This window comes from Scyliorhinus canicula, unplaced genomic scaffold, assembly GCF_902713615.1.
Source record: "Scyliorhinus canicula unplaced genomic scaffold, sScyCan1.1, whole genome shotgun sequence".
Taxonomy (NCBI): domain Eukaryota; kingdom Metazoa; phylum Chordata; class Chondrichthyes; order Carcharhiniformes; family Scyliorhinidae; genus Scyliorhinus; species Scyliorhinus canicula.
The window spans coordinates 42,283-62,422 of NW_024055760.1; the positions used below are offsets into that span (position 1 = coordinate 42,283).

The window sequence follows — 20,140 nt, forward strand, 5'->3', positions numbered from 1 at the left end:
TCTCAGTGGACACACAGTCCCTTTAAACCCATAGGTTGACCATGATCAGACAACCCCCCCGCCCCCCACTCATTTCTCGAGTTGGAGGGGAATTTGGCCACACAGTCATAGGTGTGTAAGGAGTATAGTGGGTGCTCTAAGTTGCCTATCCTCACTGATTGTGGCCTGTGGGTTAGAAAGTTCAGGATCCAGTCGCAGAGAGAGGAGCCAAGGCCACGGAGTTTGGAGATGGGTTTTGTCGGAATGATGGTGCTGAAGGCTGAGCTTCAGTCGATAAATAGGGAGTGGGAAATAGGTGTCTCTGGCTGTTTCAGGGTAGAGTGCAGGATGAAATGTGAAGTGATGGATTCTGGTCAGAAGAAAGGGTCCAGTTCTGAAGGGAGGGCCTTGTAGTGAGGGGAGTAGCATCCCTGCCTCTACAGGCACAAGTTCCGTGTTCGAAACCCGCCCCAGGACTTGGTAACCAAGCAAGGCGTGTTCGCAAGGCGACCAAAAGAGGGTGAGTGTCAACCTGGGCAACGTTTACGAACACGCCAATAACAGATGGTAAGAGCAGGAGAGGTTCCCGGTGTCGTGTTATGTACTCTGGGAAAACACGGGCTGCAACTGGATGCAGCTTTCACCAAAAGATACTCCAGACCTTGAAGTTAGTTCAATCTGATTTATTGAACCTGTCGCACAGTTAGCATAGTTTTCTATGAGTTCGACTCTCTGCTAACCTGAGTGTGGTTACTCTGTCTGACTGAACCAGACTACCTCTTAGCGACGTGCTGGAGGTGTGATACTGTACCTACACCCTGACTCACTCTGTCTATGTTCATCGGTGGAAAGAGGCGGAGTGTGAGTGTCTCGTGCCTTTTATCGTCAGATCCCACCCCTAAGTGTCCTGCCTGCTCATTGGGCATGTCCTGGTCTCTGTGTTCATTAGCTGCCTGTCTGTATATCATTATCTGCATATCATGACACCTCCCCTTTTTTTATGTTTTGTTGGCACATGTGACCATACTTACATGTGATGGCATATATTAACATATTTACAAGCGGTGGCATATGTGAACGTATTTACATGTGAAGACAGTTGTCTAATGTGAGAAAACAGAACATAGCAAACAAAGCAAATGTTCATAAGTCCAGTCTCTGTGGCTGGCGTCTGATCCTGGTTGACCGCCAGAGAAAGGTGATGGTGGGGACGACGGCGCCTTGACTGGTGGGATGGAAGCCTGTCTGATGGCCTCGTGAGTCGAGGTATCAGGAGGTGGCAAAACAACGGATGGAAACGGAGAAGAAAGCGGTTGCGGGCAGGCAACTTTGCGCAGTGCCCGTCTGTTTCGACGCACAACAGAACCTGCTCATTGGGCATGTCCTGTTCTCTGTGTTCATCAGCTGCCTGTCTGTAAATCATTATCTGCATGTCTGCATATCATGACACCTGGTTGATCGCAGTGGTGCCCCAAACAAAATAAAGGACCCCGGCGACAGACTCGCGACCGGCTCCAGGGATTAATAGCCATGGAAACGTGCCTCGGTGCCCAACCGGTTGCCAAGTTGCCGTCGAGAAGGTGGCGGTGGACCGCCATCTTGAAACGCTGCTGTCCCACGTGGTGTAGGTCCGCCCACTGTGCTGGTAGGGAGGGGGGCAGTGGATATAGGAACAGACATCGTTGAGGGCACTTGAGAGTTTGGGGGGACAAAACATTGGGAATGTTCGGGTGGGGGGATAGACAGAGTGGATAGTCAGAGGCTTTTCCCCAAGAGTAGAGGGGTCAATTACAAGGGGGCAGAGGTTTAAGATGTGAGGGGCAAGGTTTAGAGGAGATGTACGAGGCATGTTTTTTACACAGAGGGTAGTGGGTGCCTGGAACTCGCTGCCGGAGGAGGTGGTGGAAGCAGGGATGATAGTGACGTTTAAGGGGCATCTTGACAAATAAATGAATAGGATGGGAATAGAGGGATACAGACCCAGGAAGTGTAGAAGATTGTAGTTTAGATGCGCAGCATGGTCGGGCCGAAGGGCCTGTTCCTGTGCTGTACTTTTCTTTGTTCTTTGTAATAATCGCTTATTGTCACGAGTAAGCTTCAATGAAGTTACTGTGAAAAGCCCCTAGTCGCCACATTCCGGTGCCTGTTCGGGGAGGCCGGTACGGGAATTGAACCCACGCCGCTGGCATTGTTCTGCATTACAAGCCAGCTGTTTAGCCCACTGTGCTAAACCAGTCCCTATGGCTGCTTGAGAGCGCTGTTGATGACCTCTTTCATCACAGATAATGAAGGTTAGGCTAATGGAGGGGCGGGGGGGGGGGGGGAAAGAGAGATAATTGTCCTGTTTCTTGAGTACAGGACAGGCCTGGGGAATTTCCCACATACAATGGGTTAACACTGTTACCTCAGCCACAAGACTCGATTTCTGGCTTGGGTTATTGGGGGCGGGGCTGGGGTACAGGGGCCTGGGGGTTGAAGGGGTGGGGCCGGGGAGTGGGGCCAGGGTGGCTGGGCTACAGGAGGCGGGGCTGACGGTACAAGGGGCGGGGCTGGGGGTATTAGGGGCGGGGCGGGCTCTGGGGGCGGGCCTGAGGTTACAGGGGGCGGGGCCGGGCTCAGTGGGCGGCGCCAGCCCCAGGGGGCGGGGCCTGCACACGCCATGGCGCTGTGAGAGGACTCCCTTCTCTTCAGCCTGCCCCGCTGCCGGGGGGCGGGACTGAGGGCGGGGCCGGGCTCAGTGGGTGGGGCCAGTCACAGCGGGCGGGGTGGGGCTGCGGTGGCGCTGTGGCGGGGCCTGGTTCCCGCCGTGGCGCTGTGTGAGGATTCCCTCCTCTGTGACCTGCCCGGCTGCCGGGGGGCGGGGCTGGGCTCAGTGCGGCGGGACCAGACCCAGGAGACGGGGGCGGGGCCTGGTTCCCGCCATGGTGCTGTGAGGACTCTCTCCTCTGTGACCTGCCCGGCTGCCGGGGGGCGGGGCCGGGCTCAGTGGGCGGGGCCTGGTTCCCGCCATGGCGCTGTGTGAGGACTCCCTCCTCTGTAACCTGCCCGGCTGCCGCTGCCGCCTGTCCGGCTTCGCCTGGGTCACCGCCTGTTCGCACGTGTTCTGTGACCAGCACGGCAGCGGGCAGTTCAGCCGCTCCCCGGCCCTGTGCCCGGCCTGTGGCACCGCCCTGTCCGGCAAACGGGACATTGTCCGAACCGACCTCAACCCGCCCGAGGACTACAAAGGCATGGTGCTGTCCGGCCTCCGGCCACACACCGTGCTGGAGATCGCCGGCCGGGCACTGGCCTTCTGGGGCTACCAGGTCAGCACCCAGCACCCACCCAGCACCCCGGGGTACCCCACCCAGTACCCTGGGGTGCCCAGCACCCATCCAGCACCCCGGGGTGCTGTCCGGCCTCTGGCCACACACCGTGCTGGAGATCGCCGGCCGGGCACTGGCCTTCTGGGGCTACCAGGTCAGCACCCCGGAGTGGCCACACCCAGCACCCGGGGTGCCGCCCCACCCACCCAGCACCCTGGGGTGCTGTCTTTCCTCCGGCCACACACCATGCTGGAGATCGCTGGCCGGGCACTGGCCTTCTGGGGCTACCAGGTCAGCACCCCGGGGTGCCCCACCCACCGACCCAGCACCCCGGGGTGCCCCCCATCCAGCACCCCGGGGTGCTGTCCGGCCTCCGGCCACACACCGTGCTGGAGATCGCCAACCGGGCACTGGCCTTCTGGGGCTAACAGGTCAGCACCCCGGGGTGCCCCACCCCATCAGCACCCCGGGGTGCCCCTCCCACCCAGCACCCCAGGGTGCACCACACCCAACACCCCAGGGACCCCTCCCCCGTCTGCCCGTCGCAGGGTGCTGACGTCTCCCCGTCCTTGGGAGTCAATACCTCCCGCCCCACCCAACAACTCCCCTCGTGCCCCCCTCCCAGGCTACTGAACCCCTTCCTCCCCAAGCCCCTCCGCTCCCGCCCCCGATCACCCAATAACGGGGAGAGCGCGATTCGATTCTGTTTGTGTTACCGCAGGGGGGAACTGGATGACAAAGGGGATGGATCAACGGTAGACAGCGGCACACGGTTTTGCCCCTGTGCCACCTAAAGCACTGGGCTCGGTCATGGGCACCCCCTCCCTGAGTTGTGGTATTGTTGGTGGGGGAGGTGGGGTGAGGAACGGATATAGGGCAGATTCACGACAGGCCGAGGTTCATACTCTCTCCGGTGTAGGAGAATAAACGACAACCCAGAGGAGGAATCTAGTCCACGTCTACTTTGTCAAAACCTTTTATCATCTTACACATGTCAATTAGATCTCCTCTGCTTCTTCTGAACTTGAGACAGTCTCAGCCTAAACTGCTCATAAGATAAACCCCTCATCTCTGCAATCAATCTAGTGAACCTCCTCTGTACTGCCTCTCACACAACTACATCCCTCCTCAAATAAGGGGATCAAAACTGTACTCCAGATGCGGTCTCCCCAATGCCCTGTACAGTTGTAGCAACAACCCCCGACTTTTATACTCTATCCCTCAAGCTATTGTTATGGGCCAGGGTTTAGAGAACCCCAAAGTGTATCATGGAGTTCACCTGACCCACAACTTTTACTAGATTGTGGTATGAGGAGCACACAGCCCACTCCACAGGTGAGGTACAGCAGAAATGGAAAAGTATTTTTTAAAGCAAAACAATGTTTATTCTATGAACTCACCTTTTTAAAACATACAGTGAACATCTTAGCAACCATTAATTCAAATACAACCCCCAAAGAATACAACACTAAATAATCCTTTAAGCTTTCCATTTAACATCCATAAGACTTAAAACACCTTTTACCAGAAGCACACCAGGTTAAAGTCACTACTGTTATTAGTTTTAAATCACCAGGATTGATTTACAGCCTTTAGATTTCAGAGAGAGATTCATACCCCTTCTGTCTGCGACTGCAGCTATCTAGCTCTGAAAGGGAAACTACAACACACCCTGCAGCAAACAACCTAAAATGAAAGTAAAAAGCTGACAGACAGCCCAGCTCCACCCACTCTCTGACATCACTGCAGTAGTAAAAACCCATTTCTTAAAGGTACTCTCACTACAGATATTTATAAACACACCCATTTATAAACACCCATTTTTAAAAAATTTTTTAGATTACCCAATTATTTTTTCTATTAAGGGGCAATTTAGCGTGGCCAATCCACCTACTCTGCACATTTTTGGGTTGTGGGGGCGAAACCCACGCAGACACGGGGAGAACGTGCAAACTCCACACGGACAGTGACCCAGAGCCAGGATCGAACCTGGGACCTCAGTGCCGTGAAGCGGTTGTGCTAACCACTAGGCCACCGTGCTGCCCTTAAAACACCCATTTTTTAAAGGTAGTCACTACAGATATTTATATATACACCCATTTATAAACACCCATTTCTTAAAGATACTCTCACTACAGATATTTGTATACACACCCATTAATCAACACCCATTTCTTAAAGGTACTCTCACATGACATTACAAAGGCTAGAATCCCACTTGCCTTCCATATTCCCTGCTGTACCGATGTGCTAATTTCCTGCGATTGATGCACGAGTACACCCAGATCCCTCTCCAACGAAACACTTTGAAGTGTCTCTGCATTGATAATAAATTGCCTTTCCATCTTTCTGTCCAAAATGGATAACCTCATACTCATCCACGTGAAACTCCGTCTACCACATTGGCCCAATCACCTAACCTATCTACAACCATTTGTATTATTTCCTCATTGCAAAGGTGTCAACTATCTACCTTATCGATCGATGCTCCTCGTTATTTTATAGACCTCTATAAGATCGCCCCGAAGCCTCCTACGCTCCAGGAAAAAATTCCCAGCCCATCCACCCTCTCCTTATCACTCAGACCATCAAGTCCTGGTCGCATCCTCGTAAATCTCTTCCACACTCTTTCTCGTCTAACAATATCCTTCCTGTCATAGGGTGACCAGACCTGAACGCAACACTGTGGCTTCACCGCGCCAGGGTCCCGGGTTCGATTCCCCGCTGGGACGCTGTCTGTGCGGAGTCTGCACGTTCTCCCCCGTGTCTGCGTGGGTTTCCTCCAGGTGCTCCGGTTTCCTCACACAGTGCAAAGACGTGCAGGTTAGGTGGATTGGACTTGCTAAATTGTCCCTCAGTATCCAAAAAAGGTTAGGAGGAAGGGGGTTATTGGGTTACGGGGATAGGGTGGATGTGAGGGCTTAAGTGGGTCAGTGCCGACTCCTTCTGCACTGTATGTTCTATGTTCAGGGATCTCTCACCCCACCCTCCCACATATAGACCACACACAGAACAGACAGTGCAGAAGGAGGCCATTAGGCCCATGGACGACTTCAACAAGAAGTTATTTAGTTGTCCCGATTCTTGGGGAATGGTTTGAGGGGACTGGTATGGGGAAGGTGGATAAACACGAGAGAGTGAGGAAGAGAAGAATGTGGTGTTGGGGTGAGATGGAGAAGGGGGTAGCAGGAGTTGGGCTGAATGGCCTGTTTGGTGGTGGCAGTCCGGTCTAATTCGATGATTTCAGTCCAGACGGGTCAGTTAGAGCTGCTTCCACTCTCCCCCCACCGATTCCATGGAATCCAGTCTCCGTTTGGCTGGGGCGAATTTTAACCTGCGGTTCTTTCAGATCCACCAGGAGCGGATGTACCAGGAGTCCGCCTACAGCAAAGCGGAGGGCCGGCTGAAGCAGATGGACAAACTCTACACTCAGCAGCTGCAAGGCAAGGACATGGAGGTGAGCAACAGCCGCAGCGAGGTGTCCTCGCTCAAGAAGATGCTGGAGGAGTACAAGAAGAAGTACAGCGAGGTGTCGGAGAAGCTGATGGACAGGAACCGGCAGTACCAGAAGCTGCAAGGCTTCTACGACAGCCTGCGCCTGCGCAGCATGGCCATGGTGGGCGGGGGCGATGCCCCGGCGGCAGTGGGCCCCGCCGGAGCCCTGTACGGCATGCCTTTAGGTACGAGCGCCGCAGTCACGTCCCACGGAAAACCCTCCTTGGCAACCCGCGTTCAGTTGCCCGCGCCATTTAGTCAACGTGACCTCGAGTGCTTTCGAGTTCCAGCCCGAAATCCCACCGGCCGTCACGTCCATGTCCTGGAGAAGACTTTTTTCTATCATCTCTGCTTTCGCCCACTGGAGATGTCAGTGTTCCTCCCCATTACCTGAGAACCGTAGAACCGCAACAGTGCTGTGGGAGGCTGTTCGGCCCATTGAGTCTGCAACAACCCTCGAAAAAAGCATCTTACCCAAGTCCACACCCCAACCCTATCCCCGTAACCCCACCTAACCTGCACATCATTGGACACTAAGAGACAATTTAGCATGGCCAATCCACCAAACCTGTATACCTCTGAACACTAAGAGGCAATTTAGCACGGCTAATCCACCTAACCTGCACATCTTTGGACACTAAGAGACAATTTAGCATGGCCAATCCACCTAACCTGCACATCTTTGGACACTAAGGGACAATTTAGCACGCCATTCCACCTAACCTGCACATTTTTGGACACAAAGGGACAATTTAGCATGGCCAATCCACCTAACCTGCACATCTTTGGACACTAAGGGACAATTTAGCACGTCATTCCACCTAACCTGCACATCTTTGGACACAAAGGGACAATTTAGCATGGCCAAGCCACCTAACCTGCACATCTTTGGACACTAAGGGACAATTTAGCACGGCCAATCCCCCTAATCTGGACATCTTTGGACACAAAGGGACAATTTAGCATGGCCAATCCACCTAACCTGTACATCTTTGGACACTAAGGGACAATTTAAAATGGCGAATCTACTCAACCTACACATCTTTGAACACTAAGGGACAATTTAGCACGGCCAATCCAATCCACCTATCCTGCACATCTTTGGAGACTAAGGGACAATTTCACATGGCCAATCCACTTAACCTACACATCTTTGAACACTAAGGGACAATTTAGCACGGCCAATCCACCTAACCTGTACGTCTTTGAACACTGAGGGACAATTTAACACGGCCAATCCACCCAACCTACTCATCTTTGAACACTAAGGGACAACTTTGCACGGCCAATCCACCTATCCTGCATATCTTTGGAGACTAAGGGACAATTTCACATGGCCAATCCACTTAACCTACACATCTTTGAATACTAAGGGGCAATTTCACACGGTCAATCCCCCTAACCTGCATATCTTTGGTCACTAAGGGACAATTTAGCCTTCCAATCCACCTAACCTGCACATCTTTGGACACGAAGGGACAATTTAGCCCGGCCAATCCACTTAACCTGCACATCTTTGGACACAAAGGGGCAATATAGCACGGCCATTCCACCTAACCTGCACATCTTTGGACACGAAGGGACAATTTAGCCCGGCCAATCCACTTAACCTGCACATCGTTAGACACTAAGGGACAATTTAGCATGGCCTGTCCACCTAAACTGCACATTGTTGGACACTAAGGGACAATTTAGCAGCGCCAATCCACCCAAACTGCACATCTTTGAACACTAAGAAGTGACAATTTAGCACGGCCAATCCCCCTAACCTGTACATCTTTGGACACTAATGGACAATTTAACACGGCCAATCCACCCAACCCTGTACATCTTTAGCCACTAAGGGACAATTTAGAACGGCCAATCCACTTATCCTGCGCATCTTTGGACACTAAGGGACAATTTCGCATGGCCAATCCACCTAACCTACACACCTTTGGAGACTAAGGGACAATTTAGCACGGCCAATCCACCTAACCTACACACCTTTGGAGACTAAGGGACAATTTAGCACGGCCAATCCACCTAACCTACACACCTTTGGAGACTAAGGGGCAATTTAGCACGGCCAATCCACCTAACCTGCACATCTTTGGACACAAAGGGACAATTTAGCATGGCCAAGCCACCTAACCTGCACATCTTTGGACACTAAGGGACAATTTAGCACGGCCAATCCCCCTAATCTGGACATCTTTGGACACAAAGGGACAATTTAGCATGGCCAATCCACCTAACCTGTACATCTTTGGACACTAAGGAACAATTTAAAATGGCGAATCTACTCAACCTACACATCTTTGAACACTAAGGGACAATTTAGCACGGCCAATCCAATCCACCTATCCTGCACATTTTTGGAGACTAAGGGACAATTTCACATGGCCAATCCACTTAACCTACACATCTTTGAACACTAAGGGACAATTTAGCACGGCCAATCCACCTAACCTGTACATCTTTGAACACTGAAGGACAATTTAACACGGCCAATCCACCCAACCTACTCATCTTTGAACACCAAGGGACAACTTTGCACGGCCAATCTACCTATCCTGCATATCTTTGGAGACTAAGGGACAATTTCACATGGCCAATCCACTTAACCTACACATCTTTGAATACTAAGGGGCAATTTCGCACGGTCAATCCCCCTAACCTGCATATCTTTGGTCACTAAGGGACAATTTAGCCTTCCAATCCACCTAACCTGCACATCTTTGGACACGAAGGGACAATTTAGCCCGGCCAATCCACTTAACCTGCACATCTTTGGACACTAAGGGACAATTTAGCATGGCCTGTCCACCTAAACTGCACATTGTTGGACACTAAGGGACAATTTAGCAGCGCCAATCCACCCAAACTGCACATCTTTGAACACTAAGAAGTGACAATTTAGCACGGCCAATCCCCCTAACCTGTACATCTTTGGACACTAATGGACAATTTAACATGGCCAATCCACCCAACCCTGTACATCTTTAGCCACTAAGGGACAACTTAGAACGGCCAATCCACCTTTGGAGACTAAGGGGCAATTTAGCACGGCCAATCCACCTAACCTGCACATCTTTGGACACTAAGGGACAATTTAACACGGCCAATCCACCTAACCTGCACAGCTGTGGAGACTAAGGGGCAATTTAGCACGGCCAATCCACCTAACCTACACACCTTTGGAGACTAAGAGGCAATTTAGCAGGGCCAATTCACCTATCCTGCACATCTTTGGGCACAAAGGGACAATTTAGCATGGCCAATCCACCTAACCTGCACATCTTTGGACACAAAGGGACAATTTATCATGGCCAATCTACCTAACCTACACATCTTTGGAGACTAAGGGACAATATCGCACGGCCAGTCTACCTAACCTGCACATCTTTGGACACTAAGAGACAATTTAGCGTGGCCGATCCACCTAACCTGCACATCTTTGGTCACTAAGCAACAATTTAGCACGGCCAATCCACCTAACCTGCACATCTTTGGACATTAAGGGACAATTTAGCCTGGCCAATCCCCTTAGCCTGCACATCTTTGGACACGAAGGGACAATTTAGCACGGCCAATCCACCTAACCTGCACATCTTTGGACACTCAAGGACAATTTAGCATGGTCAATCCACCTAACCTGCACATCTTTGGACACTAAGGGACAATTTAGCAGCGCCAATCCACCCAAACTGCACATCTTTGAACACTAAGAAGTGACAATTTAGCACGGCCAATCCCCCTAACCTGTACATCTTTGGACACTAATGGACAATTTAACACGGCCAATCCACCCAACCCTGTACATCTTTAGCCACTAAGGGACAATTTAGAACGGCCAATCCACTTATCCTGCGCATCTTTGGACACTAAGGGACAATTTCGCATGGCCAATCCACCTAACCTACACTCCTTTGGAGACTAAGGGACAATTTAGCACGGCCAATCCACCTAACCTACACACCTTTGGAGACTAAGGGACAATTTAGCACGGCCAATCCACCTAACCTACACACCTTTGGAGACTAAGGGGCAATTTAGCATGGCCAATCCACCTAACCTGCACATCTTTGGACACTAAGGGACAATTTAACATGGCCAATCCACCTAACCTGCACAGCTTTGACACTAAGGGACAATTTAGCACGGCCAATCCACCTAACGTGCACATCTTTGGACACTAAGGGACAATTTAACATGGCCAATCCACCTAACCTGCACAGCTTTGACACTAAGGGACAATTTAGCACGGCCAATCCACCTAACGTGCACATCTTTGGACACTAAAGGATGATTTAGCACGGCCAATCTACCTAACCTGCACCTCTTTGACACTGAGGGACAATTTAGCACGGCCAATCTACCTAACCTACACATCTTTGGAGACTAAGGGACAATATCGCACGGCCAATCTACCTAACCTGCACCTCTTTGACACCGAGGGACAATTTAGCACGGCCAATCTACCTAACCTACACATCTTTGGAGATTAAGAGGCAATTTAGCAGGGCCAATTCACCTATCCTGCACATCTTTGGACACAAAGGGACAATTTAGCATGGCCAATCCACCTAACCTGCACATCTTTGGACACAAAGGGACAATTTATCATGGCCAATCTACCTAACCTACACATCTTTGGAGACTAAGGGACAATATCGCACGGCCAGTCTACCTAACCTGCACCTCTTTGACACTGAGGGACAATTTAGCACGGTCAATCTACCTGACCTACACATCTTTGGAGACTAAGAGGCAATTTAGCAGGGCCAATGCACCTATCCTGCACATCTTTGGACACAAAGGGACAATTTAGCATGGCCAATCCACCTAAACTGCACATCTTTGGACACTAAGAGACAATTTAGCGTGGCCGATCCACCTAACCTGCACATCTTTGGTCACTAAGCAACAATTTAGCAAGGCCAATCCACCTAACCTGCACATCTTTGGACATTAAGGGACAATTTAGCCTGGCCAATCCCCCTAACCTGCACATCTTTGGACACAAAGGGACAATTTAGCACGGCCAATCCACCTAACCTGCACATCTTTGGACACTCAGGGACAATTTAGCATGGTCAATCCACCTAACCTGCACATCTTTGGACACTAAGGGACAATTTAGCCTGGCCAATCCCCCTAACCTGCACATCTTTGGACACGAAGGGACAATTTAGCACGGCCAATCCACCTAACCTGCATATCTTTGGACCCTCAGGGACAATTTAGCATGGTCAATCCACCTAACCTGCACATCTTTGGACACTAAGGGACAATTTAGCCTCGCCAATCCCCTTAGCCTGCACATCTTTGGACACGAAGGGACAATTTAGCACGGCCAATCCACCTAACCTGCATATCTTTGGACCCTCAGGGACAATTTAGCATGGTCAATCCACCTAACCTGCACATCTTTGGACACTAAGGGACAATTTAGCCTCGCCAATCCCCCTAAACTGCACATCTTTGGACACTAAGGGACAATTTAGCATGGCCAATCCCCCTAACCAGAAAGCGCAATTCAGCGCGGTCAATCCCCCTAACCTGGACATCTTTGGATACTAAGGGGCAATTTAACACGGCCAATCCATCTAACCTGGACATCTTTGGACACGGAAGGGGCAATTTAGCACGGCCAATCTACCTATCCTGCACATCTTGGTCACTAAGCGCCAATTTAACATGGCCAATTCACGTAACGGTGCGGGGGGGAGTGGGATACGGACTAGACTGGCTGTGGAGAGGGGATCAGACTGGGTGTGGAGAGGGGATTAGCCTGGGTGTGGAGGGGGTCTTAGCCTGGGTGTGGAGAGGGGATTAGCCTGGGCGTGGAGAGAGGATTAGACTGGGTGTGTAGATGGGATTAGACTGGGTGTGGAGAGGGGATTAGACTGGGTGTGGCGGGGAATTGACTGGGTGTGGAGAGCGGATTAGACTGGGTGTGGAGAGGGGAATAGACTGGGTGTGGAGAGGGGATTAGACTAGGTGTGGAGAGGGGATTAGACTGGGTGTGGAGAGGGGATTAGCCTGGGTGTGGAGAGGGGATTAGCCTGGGTGTGGAAGGGATTAGACTGGGTGTGGAGAGGGGAATAGACTGGGTGTGGAAGGGATTAGACTGGGTGTGGAGAGGGGATTAGACTGGGCGTGGAGAGGGGATTAGACTGGGTGTGGAGGGGATTAGACTGGGTGTGGAGAGGGGATTAGACTGGGTGTGGAGAGGGGATTAGACTGGGTGTGGAGAGGGGATTAGACTGAGTGTGGAGAGGGGATTAGACTGGGTGTGGAGAGGGAAATAGCCTGGGTGTGGAGAGGGGATTAGACTGGGTATGGAGAGGGGATTAGACTGAGTGTGGAGAGGGGATTAGACTGGGTGTGGAGAGGGGATTAGACTGGGTATGGAGAGGCGATTAGACTGGGTGTGGAGAGGGGAATAGACTGGGAGGGGAGAGGGAATTAGACTGGGTGTGGAGAGGGGATTAGGCTGGATGTGGAGAGGGGATTAGACTGGGTGCGGAGAGGGGATTAGACTGGGTGTGGAGAGGGGATTAGACTGGGTTGGAGAGGGGATTAGACTGGGTGTGGAGGGGATTAGACTGGGTGTGGAGAGGGGATTAGACGGTGTGGAGAGGGGATTAGATGGTGTGGAGAGTGGATTAGACTGGGTGTGGAGAGGGGATTAGACTGGGTGTGGAGAGTGGATTAGACTGGGTGTGGAGAGGGGATTAGACTGGGTGTGGAGAGGGGATTAGCCTGGGTGTGGAGAGGGGATTAGACTGGGTGTGGAGAGGGGATTAGATGGTGTGGAGAGGGGATTAGACTGGGTGTGGAGAGGGGATTAGACTGGGTGTGGAGAGGGGATTAGACTGGGTGTGGAGAGGGGATTAGACTGGGTGTGGAGAGGGGATTAGACTGGGTGTGGAGAGGGGATTAGACTGGGTGTGGAGAGGGGATTAGACTGGGTGTGGAGAGGGGATTAGCCTGGGTGTGGAGAGGGGATTAGACTGGGTGTGGAGGGGGGATTAGACTGGGTGTGGGGACTGGTTTAGACTCCACGCACAGAGGGGTGAGATTGGGTGCGGATAGAGGGATTAGCCTCCGTGCGGCATTAATGAAAATGCTGGTCACACGTTTGTTTCTCACCAGCAGGCAGGACCTCCCAGTTCGTTCCGATGGAGAATCCCCTGAGGGAGGAGTCCTCCGAGGGTGACTTCCGCCTTCGGCCGTCCTTCTTTGGCTCGCCGGCGCCCGATGGCCCATGGGGCTTTTTCGGCTTCTCTCCAGGTGAAGACCGGCCTCCACATCATCACCAGCCTCAGGGCCCCAATCCAGGGCCCTCCAGCTCCTTCAAGATGAAGATGTAATGGGCAGAGCGCGGGGCCGAGCTGTGGATGTTGTGAACCAGAGGGACATCCAGTCTCACTTCAGACGCAACGGAATCTAACCAGCGTGGCTGTCGGTAAACGTTTTGTGCCGGGTGGTGAGTCGCCTTTTGCTGACGGGCCATAACCTTTTGGTAGCAGCCAGCTCCCCTTGGCCTGTCTCCCCCATCCTCAGTAAGAATCTGTCAGAGCTGAGAATCATCCCTCAGGCTGACGGCCTTTCACCATGTTGCTTTGTTCTTTTTTTTTTTAAATTTAGAATATCCAATTCATTTTTTCCAATTAAGGGGCAATTTAACATGGCCAATCCACCTACCCTGCACATCTTTGGGTTGTGGGGGTGAAACCCACGCAGACACGGGGAGAATGTGCAAACTCCTCACAGACAGTGACCCAGGGCCGGGATTCGAACCCGGGTCCTCAGCGCCGTAGGCAGCAATGCTAACCACTGTGCCACCGTGCCGCCCTGCTTTGTTCTTTTAAGGGTTCAATGAATAAAAGTTTCTCTCTTCCAAGTGAATTCTGGTCTTCTCGTCATTTTACCTCCATGTCTGCAAACACCGTCTGCCCTCAAACCATCTCCAGAACCCGCCCAAGGAGGCACAGCATCAGAAAGCTCGGAATGAGGCCGTTCAGCTCATCCACAGAGGAAGTGCGACCCCTATTCATGCCAGGCCCCTCCTTTTGGCCGCCCCCAGGGACCTGCCGTTTTCTCGTCATGTGCTTTTTGAAACTACTTACTGAATCTGCTCCCGAGTGCCTCGTACGGCAGCACACCTCAGCTCAGCACAACAATCAACCTAATCCTTTTGAGGAAGGATGTGGAAGCTTTGGAAAAGGTGCAAAGGAGACTTACCAGGATGTTGCCTGGAATGGAGAGTAGGTCTTACGAGGAAAGGTTGAGGGTGCTAGGCCTTTTCTCATTCAAACGGAGAAGGATGAGGGGCGACTTGATAGAGGTTTATAAGATGATCAGGGGAATAGATAGACAGTCAGAGACTTTTTCCCCGGGTGGAACAAACCATTACAAGGGGACATAAATTTATGGTGAATGGTGGAAGATATAGGGAGGATGTCAGAGGTAGGTTCTTTACCCAGAGAGCAGTGGGGGCATGGAATGCACTGCCTGTGGAAGTAGTTGAGTCGGAAACATTCGGGACCTTCAAGCGGCTATTGGATAGGTACATGGATTATGGTAGAATTATGGAGTGTAGATTAATTTGTTCTTAAGGGCAGCACGGTAGCATTGTGGATATCACAATTGCTTCACAGCTCCAGGGTCCCAGGTTCAATTCCGGCTTGGGTCACTGTCTGTGTGGAGTCTGCACATCCTCCACATGTGTGCGTGGGTTTCCTCCGGGAACTCCCGTTTCCTCCCACAGTCCAAAGATGTGCAGGTTGGGTGGATTGGCCGTGATAAATTGCCCTTAGTGTCCAAAATTCTATGATAATCTATGATTAACCTAGGACAAAAAAAGCAACATAACATTGTGGGCCGAAGGGCCTGTTCTATGCTGTATTTCTCTATGTTCTATGTTCAAACCCCTCGAATATCTTCACCCGTGCACTCAGCTCGATCTGCAACAACAACCCATTAGTCTCCGGCACGGAAGACACAGGGTCGCAGCGAAAGGGTGCTTTTCTGAATGGAAGGCTGTGACTAGCGGCGTTCCACAGGGGGATCAGTTCTAGGACCTTTGTTGTTCGTCGTGTATATAAATGATTTGGACAAAAATGTTGCTGGTCTGATTAGTAAGTTTGCAGACGACACAGAAATTGATGGAGTTGCGGATAGTGAAGAGGATTGTCAGAGGATACAGCAGCACATAAATTGGATTGGATTGCATTTGTTTATTGTCACGTGTACCGAGGTACAGTGAAAAGTATTTTTCTGCGAGCAGCTCAACAGATCATTCAGTACATGGAAAAAAAAGGGAATAAAAGAAAATACATAATAGGGCAACACAAGGTACACAATGTAACTACACAAGCACCTGCATCGGGTAAAGCATACAGGGTGTAGAGTTAATGAGGTCAGTCAATAAGAGGATCGTTTAGGAGTCTCGTAACAGCGGGGAAGAAGCTGTTTTTGAGTGTTCGTGCGTGTTCTCAGACTTCTGTATCTCCTGCCCGATGGAAGAATTTGGAAGAGTGAGTAAGCCGGGTGGGAGGGATCTTTGATTAGGCTGCCCGCTTTCCTCAGGCAGCGGGAGGTGTAGATGGAGTCAATGGATGGGAGGCAGGTTCGTGTGATGGACTGGGCGGTGTTCATGACTCACTGAAGTTTCTTGTGGTTCTGGGCCGAGCAGTTGCCATACCAGGCTGTGATGCAGCCCGAGAGGATGCTCTCTATAGTGCATCTGTAAAAGTTGGTAAGGGTTAATGTGGACATGCCGAATTTCCTTAGTTTCCTGAGGAAGTAGAGGCGCTGTTGTGCTTTCTTGGTGATAGCGTCAACTTGGGTGAACCAGGACAGATTTTTGGAGATGTGCACCCCTAGGAATCTGAAACTGCTAACCATCTCCACCTCGGCTCCGTTGATGCTGACAGGGGTGTGTACAGTACTTTGCTTCCTGAAGTCAATGACCAGCTCTTTAGTTTTGCTGGCATTAAGGGAGAGCTTGTTGCCGCTGCACCACTCCACTAGGTTCTCTATCTCCCTCCTGTATTCGGACTCGTCGTTATTCGAGATCCAGCCCACTATGGTCGTATTGTCAGAAAACTTGTAGATGGAGTTAGAACCAAATTTTGCCACGCAGTCGTGTGTACAGGGAGTAGAGTAGGGGGCTAAGTACGCAGCCTTGCGGGGCCCCGGTATTGAGGACTATTGTGGAGGAGGTGTTGTTGTTCATTCTTACTGATTGTGGTGTTGGTCAGAAAATCGAGGATCCAGTTGCAGAGTGGAGAGCCAAGTCCTAGGTTTTGGAGCTTTGATATGAGCTTGGCTGGGATTGTGGTGTTGAAGGCGGAGCTGTAGTCAATAAATAGGAGTCTGATGTAGGAGTCCTTGTTTTTGAGATGCTCTCGGGATGAATGTCGGCCCAGGGAAATGGCATCTGATGTAGACTGGTTGCAAAGGTATGCAAATTGCAGTGGATCAAGGCGTTCTGGGAGTATGGAGGTGACGCGCTTCATGATCAGCCTCTCGAAGCACTTCATTACGACTGACGTCAGGGCCACCGGACGGTAGTCATTGAGGCACGTTGCCTGGTTCTTCTTTGGTACCGGTATGATGGTGGTCTTCTTGAAGCAGGTGGGGGCCTCAGAGTGGAGTAGGGACAGGTTACAGATGTCTGTGAATACCTCTGCCAGCTGACAGGCTCTGAGTGCACGACCAGGGATCCCGTCCGGGCCCGTCGCCTTCGAGGTTTCCAAAGAGCAGGGGAGATCTCCCTGGTTTACTGCTCAATATTCATCCCTCAACAAACATCACTGAACGGATTCTCTGGTCGCAATCACATTTCTGTTTGTGGGATCTTGGTGAATTGGCTGTGCTAAATTGCCCCTTAGTGTCCAAAGGTGAAGTGGGGTTACAGGGAGAGGGCGGAGGAAGGGGTAAGGGGGGATGCTCTTTTGTAGGGTTGGTGCAAACTCGATGGCTGGATAGCCTCCTTCGGCACTGGAGGGATTCTATGATGCTGCCAGAGCTGTTGAGTTAATCTAGAATTTTCTGCTTTTATTCTATATCACACACCTTTTTAATCCACTGATTATATTTATTGAACCATTGTACCCACGACTACCAGGAGCAGTGTGTTGATGTTTCAGCTATTCCGGCCTTGGGTGACTGTGTGGAGTTTGCACGTCCTCCCCGTGTCTGCGTGGGTTCCCTCCGGGTGCTCCAGTTTTCTCCCACAGTCCTAAGATGTGCAAGTTAGGTGGATTGGCCGTGCTAAATTGCCTTTAGTGTCCAAAAAAAAGTTAGGTGGAGTTACTGGGTTACGGGGATTGGTGGAGGCATGGGTTTAAGTAGGGTGCTCTTTCTAAGGGCTGGTGCAGACCCGAATGGCCTCCTTCTGCACTGTAAATTCTGATTCTGTATGATTTTCTCTCTCAATGTCTGATCCAATGGGTCTGTCTGGTAGCACTTACTTGATGGTAGCACAGTGGTTAGTGCTGTTGCTTCACAGCACTAGGGTCCCGAGTTCAAATCCCGCTTGGGTCACCGTCTGTGCGGATTCTGCACGTTCTCCCAGTGTCTGCGTGGGTTTCCTCCGGGAGCTCCGGTTTCCTCCCACAAGTCCTCAAAGACGTACTTGTTAGGTGAATTGGACAGTCTGAATTTTCCCTGTGTACCCGAACATGCACCAGAGTGTGGCGACGATGGGCTTTTCACAGTAACTTCATTGTAGAGTTAATGAAAGCCTACTTGTGACAATAATAATAATCTTCATGTGTTAGGGTGTTTGGTATATTAAGGAGCAGGTAGAACTATCTTGATTCGGATTGTTGTCCCCTCAGATATTTGATCTGTTTTTGGCGAATGTGTCTGGAGTCTGAGTTCTTCCAGTCTGTCTGTCTCCAATTCTCCTTCCTGTCTGGGGTATATGGGTCTAGATAGCTTGGTGTTGTTTAGTTGTCTGTCTGTTTCCAGCAGGTATTGTTGTCTCTCGATAATGACTGTGCTGCTACCCTTGTCTTCTGGTCTTATGAACATATTTGTGTTGGAGCCAAGCTCCCGGATTGTCTGTCTTTCTCTCCGGGTGAGATTCTGTTTGTCTCTTGTATTTCACTGCGACAGGGCAGAGTCCTGATTGAAGGGATTCAAACATGGGAGTTCTGGGAAAGATAGGCAAGGATTTGGGAGGTGGCAATATATTCAAAGAGTTTGGAGAGGAGAGGGAGGTTGAAGATGGGGCAGTAATTTGTAAGGATGGCAGGGTCAAGGGTTTGTTTTATTGAGGGGGTGATGATGGCAGATTTGAAGGACAGAGGGACAGTACCTGAAGAGTGAGAAATGTTGACAATATCCGTGGACACAGAGTAGTTGGCTGATCAGTAGCTCAGTGGGAATAGGGTCGATGGAGCAGGAGCTGGGTCTCATGGACAAGATGAGCTCAGAGGGCATGAGGGGAGATGGGAGAGAAACTAGAGAAAGATGTGGGTTCAGGGCTCGGGAAAGGATAAAATTTAAAGACAGTTTGGTCCAGTGGGCTCGTGGAAGGGAGGGAAGCAGCAGAGGCAGCTGATCGGATTGACTCAATCTCAGTCACAAAGAAGCTCCACAAGCTCCTCACACTTCTTGTTGGAGGTGAGGATGGAAGAGACAGGGGAGAGCGAGAGTACTTCAAAAGGAACTAACTTGTGTCAGAGATATTAGAAAGTTTCAACACACTGTGTATGTCGCACAATCTAATTTATTTGACTTTTAGCCAGAATATTAGCCCCTGTAAATGGGCTGGAGTTTGTCATCAGCTGAAAGAGACCCAAATGAACATGGTTCAGTCCTGAGTGTGAGTAACAGCAAAACCCAATCACTGTCGTTACTTGTGGCCTCGTTGGTGTCTCAGCAGGGAGGATGACTGAGTGAATCCCTTCCCACACTCGGAGCAGGTGAATGGCCTCTCCCCAGTGTGAATTCGCTGGTGCTTCTGCAGGACGAATGAAGTGGTGAATCTCTTCCCACACTTGGAGCAAATGAACGGTCTCGTCCCAGCGTGAATTCGCTGATGTACAGTGAGGTGAGATGAGTGTCTGAACCCAGTCCCGCAGTGAGAGCACCTGAATGGTCTCTCGTCAGTGTGAACACGTTGATGGAGCATCTGTTCCCCAGAACTTTTAAAGCACTTCCCACAGTCTGGACATTGGAACGGTCTCTCCCCAGTGTGAATTCGCTGGTGTCTCAACAGGTGGGATGACTGAGTGAATCCCTTCCCACACTTGGAACAGGTGAATCATCTCTTCCCTGTGTGAATTCGCTGGTGTCTCAACAGGTGGGATGACTGAGTAAATCCCTTCCCACACTTGGAGCAGGTGAATGGT

The 20,140-nt window shown here is 51.0% G+C and overlaps 1 protein-coding gene across 3 annotated transcripts; it reads left to right on the forward strand.

Moving 5' to 3' along the window:
• The first annotated feature begins 2,948 nt into the window (after nt 1-2,948).
• Nucleotides 2,949-14,396, forward strand: LOC119961000 (E3 ubiquitin-protein ligase CCNB1IP1-like). 3 transcript variants are annotated; one of them, XM_038788543.1, is made up of 3 exons: nt 2,949-3,284; nt 6,634-6,964; nt 13,923-14,396. In XM_038788543.1, the coding sequence occupies exons 1-3, from the start codon at nt 2,988-2,990 to the stop codon at nt 14,138-14,140; spliced, it is 846 nt and encodes a 281-aa protein (XP_038644471.1). In that variant the 5' UTR covers nt 2,949-2,987; the 3' UTR covers nt 14,141-14,396. The 3 variants fall into 3 exon arrangements, with proteins under 3 accessions (XP_038644471.1, XP_038644472.1, XP_038644473.1); XM_038788544.1 differs by having other exon boundaries at nt 13,926-14,396; XM_038788545.1 differs by lacking the exon at nt 2,949-3,284 and adding an exon at nt 4,582-4,619.
• Nucleotides 14,397-20,140: the final 5,744 nt, after the last annotated feature.

Bases quoted from the DNA above. Each gene is read 5' to 3' on its own strand.
- LOC119961000 (XM_038788543.1), top strand. From the start codon at position 2,988: ATGGCGCTGTGTGAGGACTCCCTCCTCTGTAACCTGCCCGGCTGCCGC. The intron at 3,285-6,633 runs GTCAGCACCCAG...CGGTTCTTTCAG, and splicing joins TGGCCTTCTGGGGCTACCAG to ATCCACCAGGAGCGGATGTA. The intron at 6,965-13,922 runs GTACGAGCGCCG...GTTTCTCACCAG, and splicing joins CCTGTACGGCATGCCTTTAG to CAGGCAGGACCTCCCAGTTC.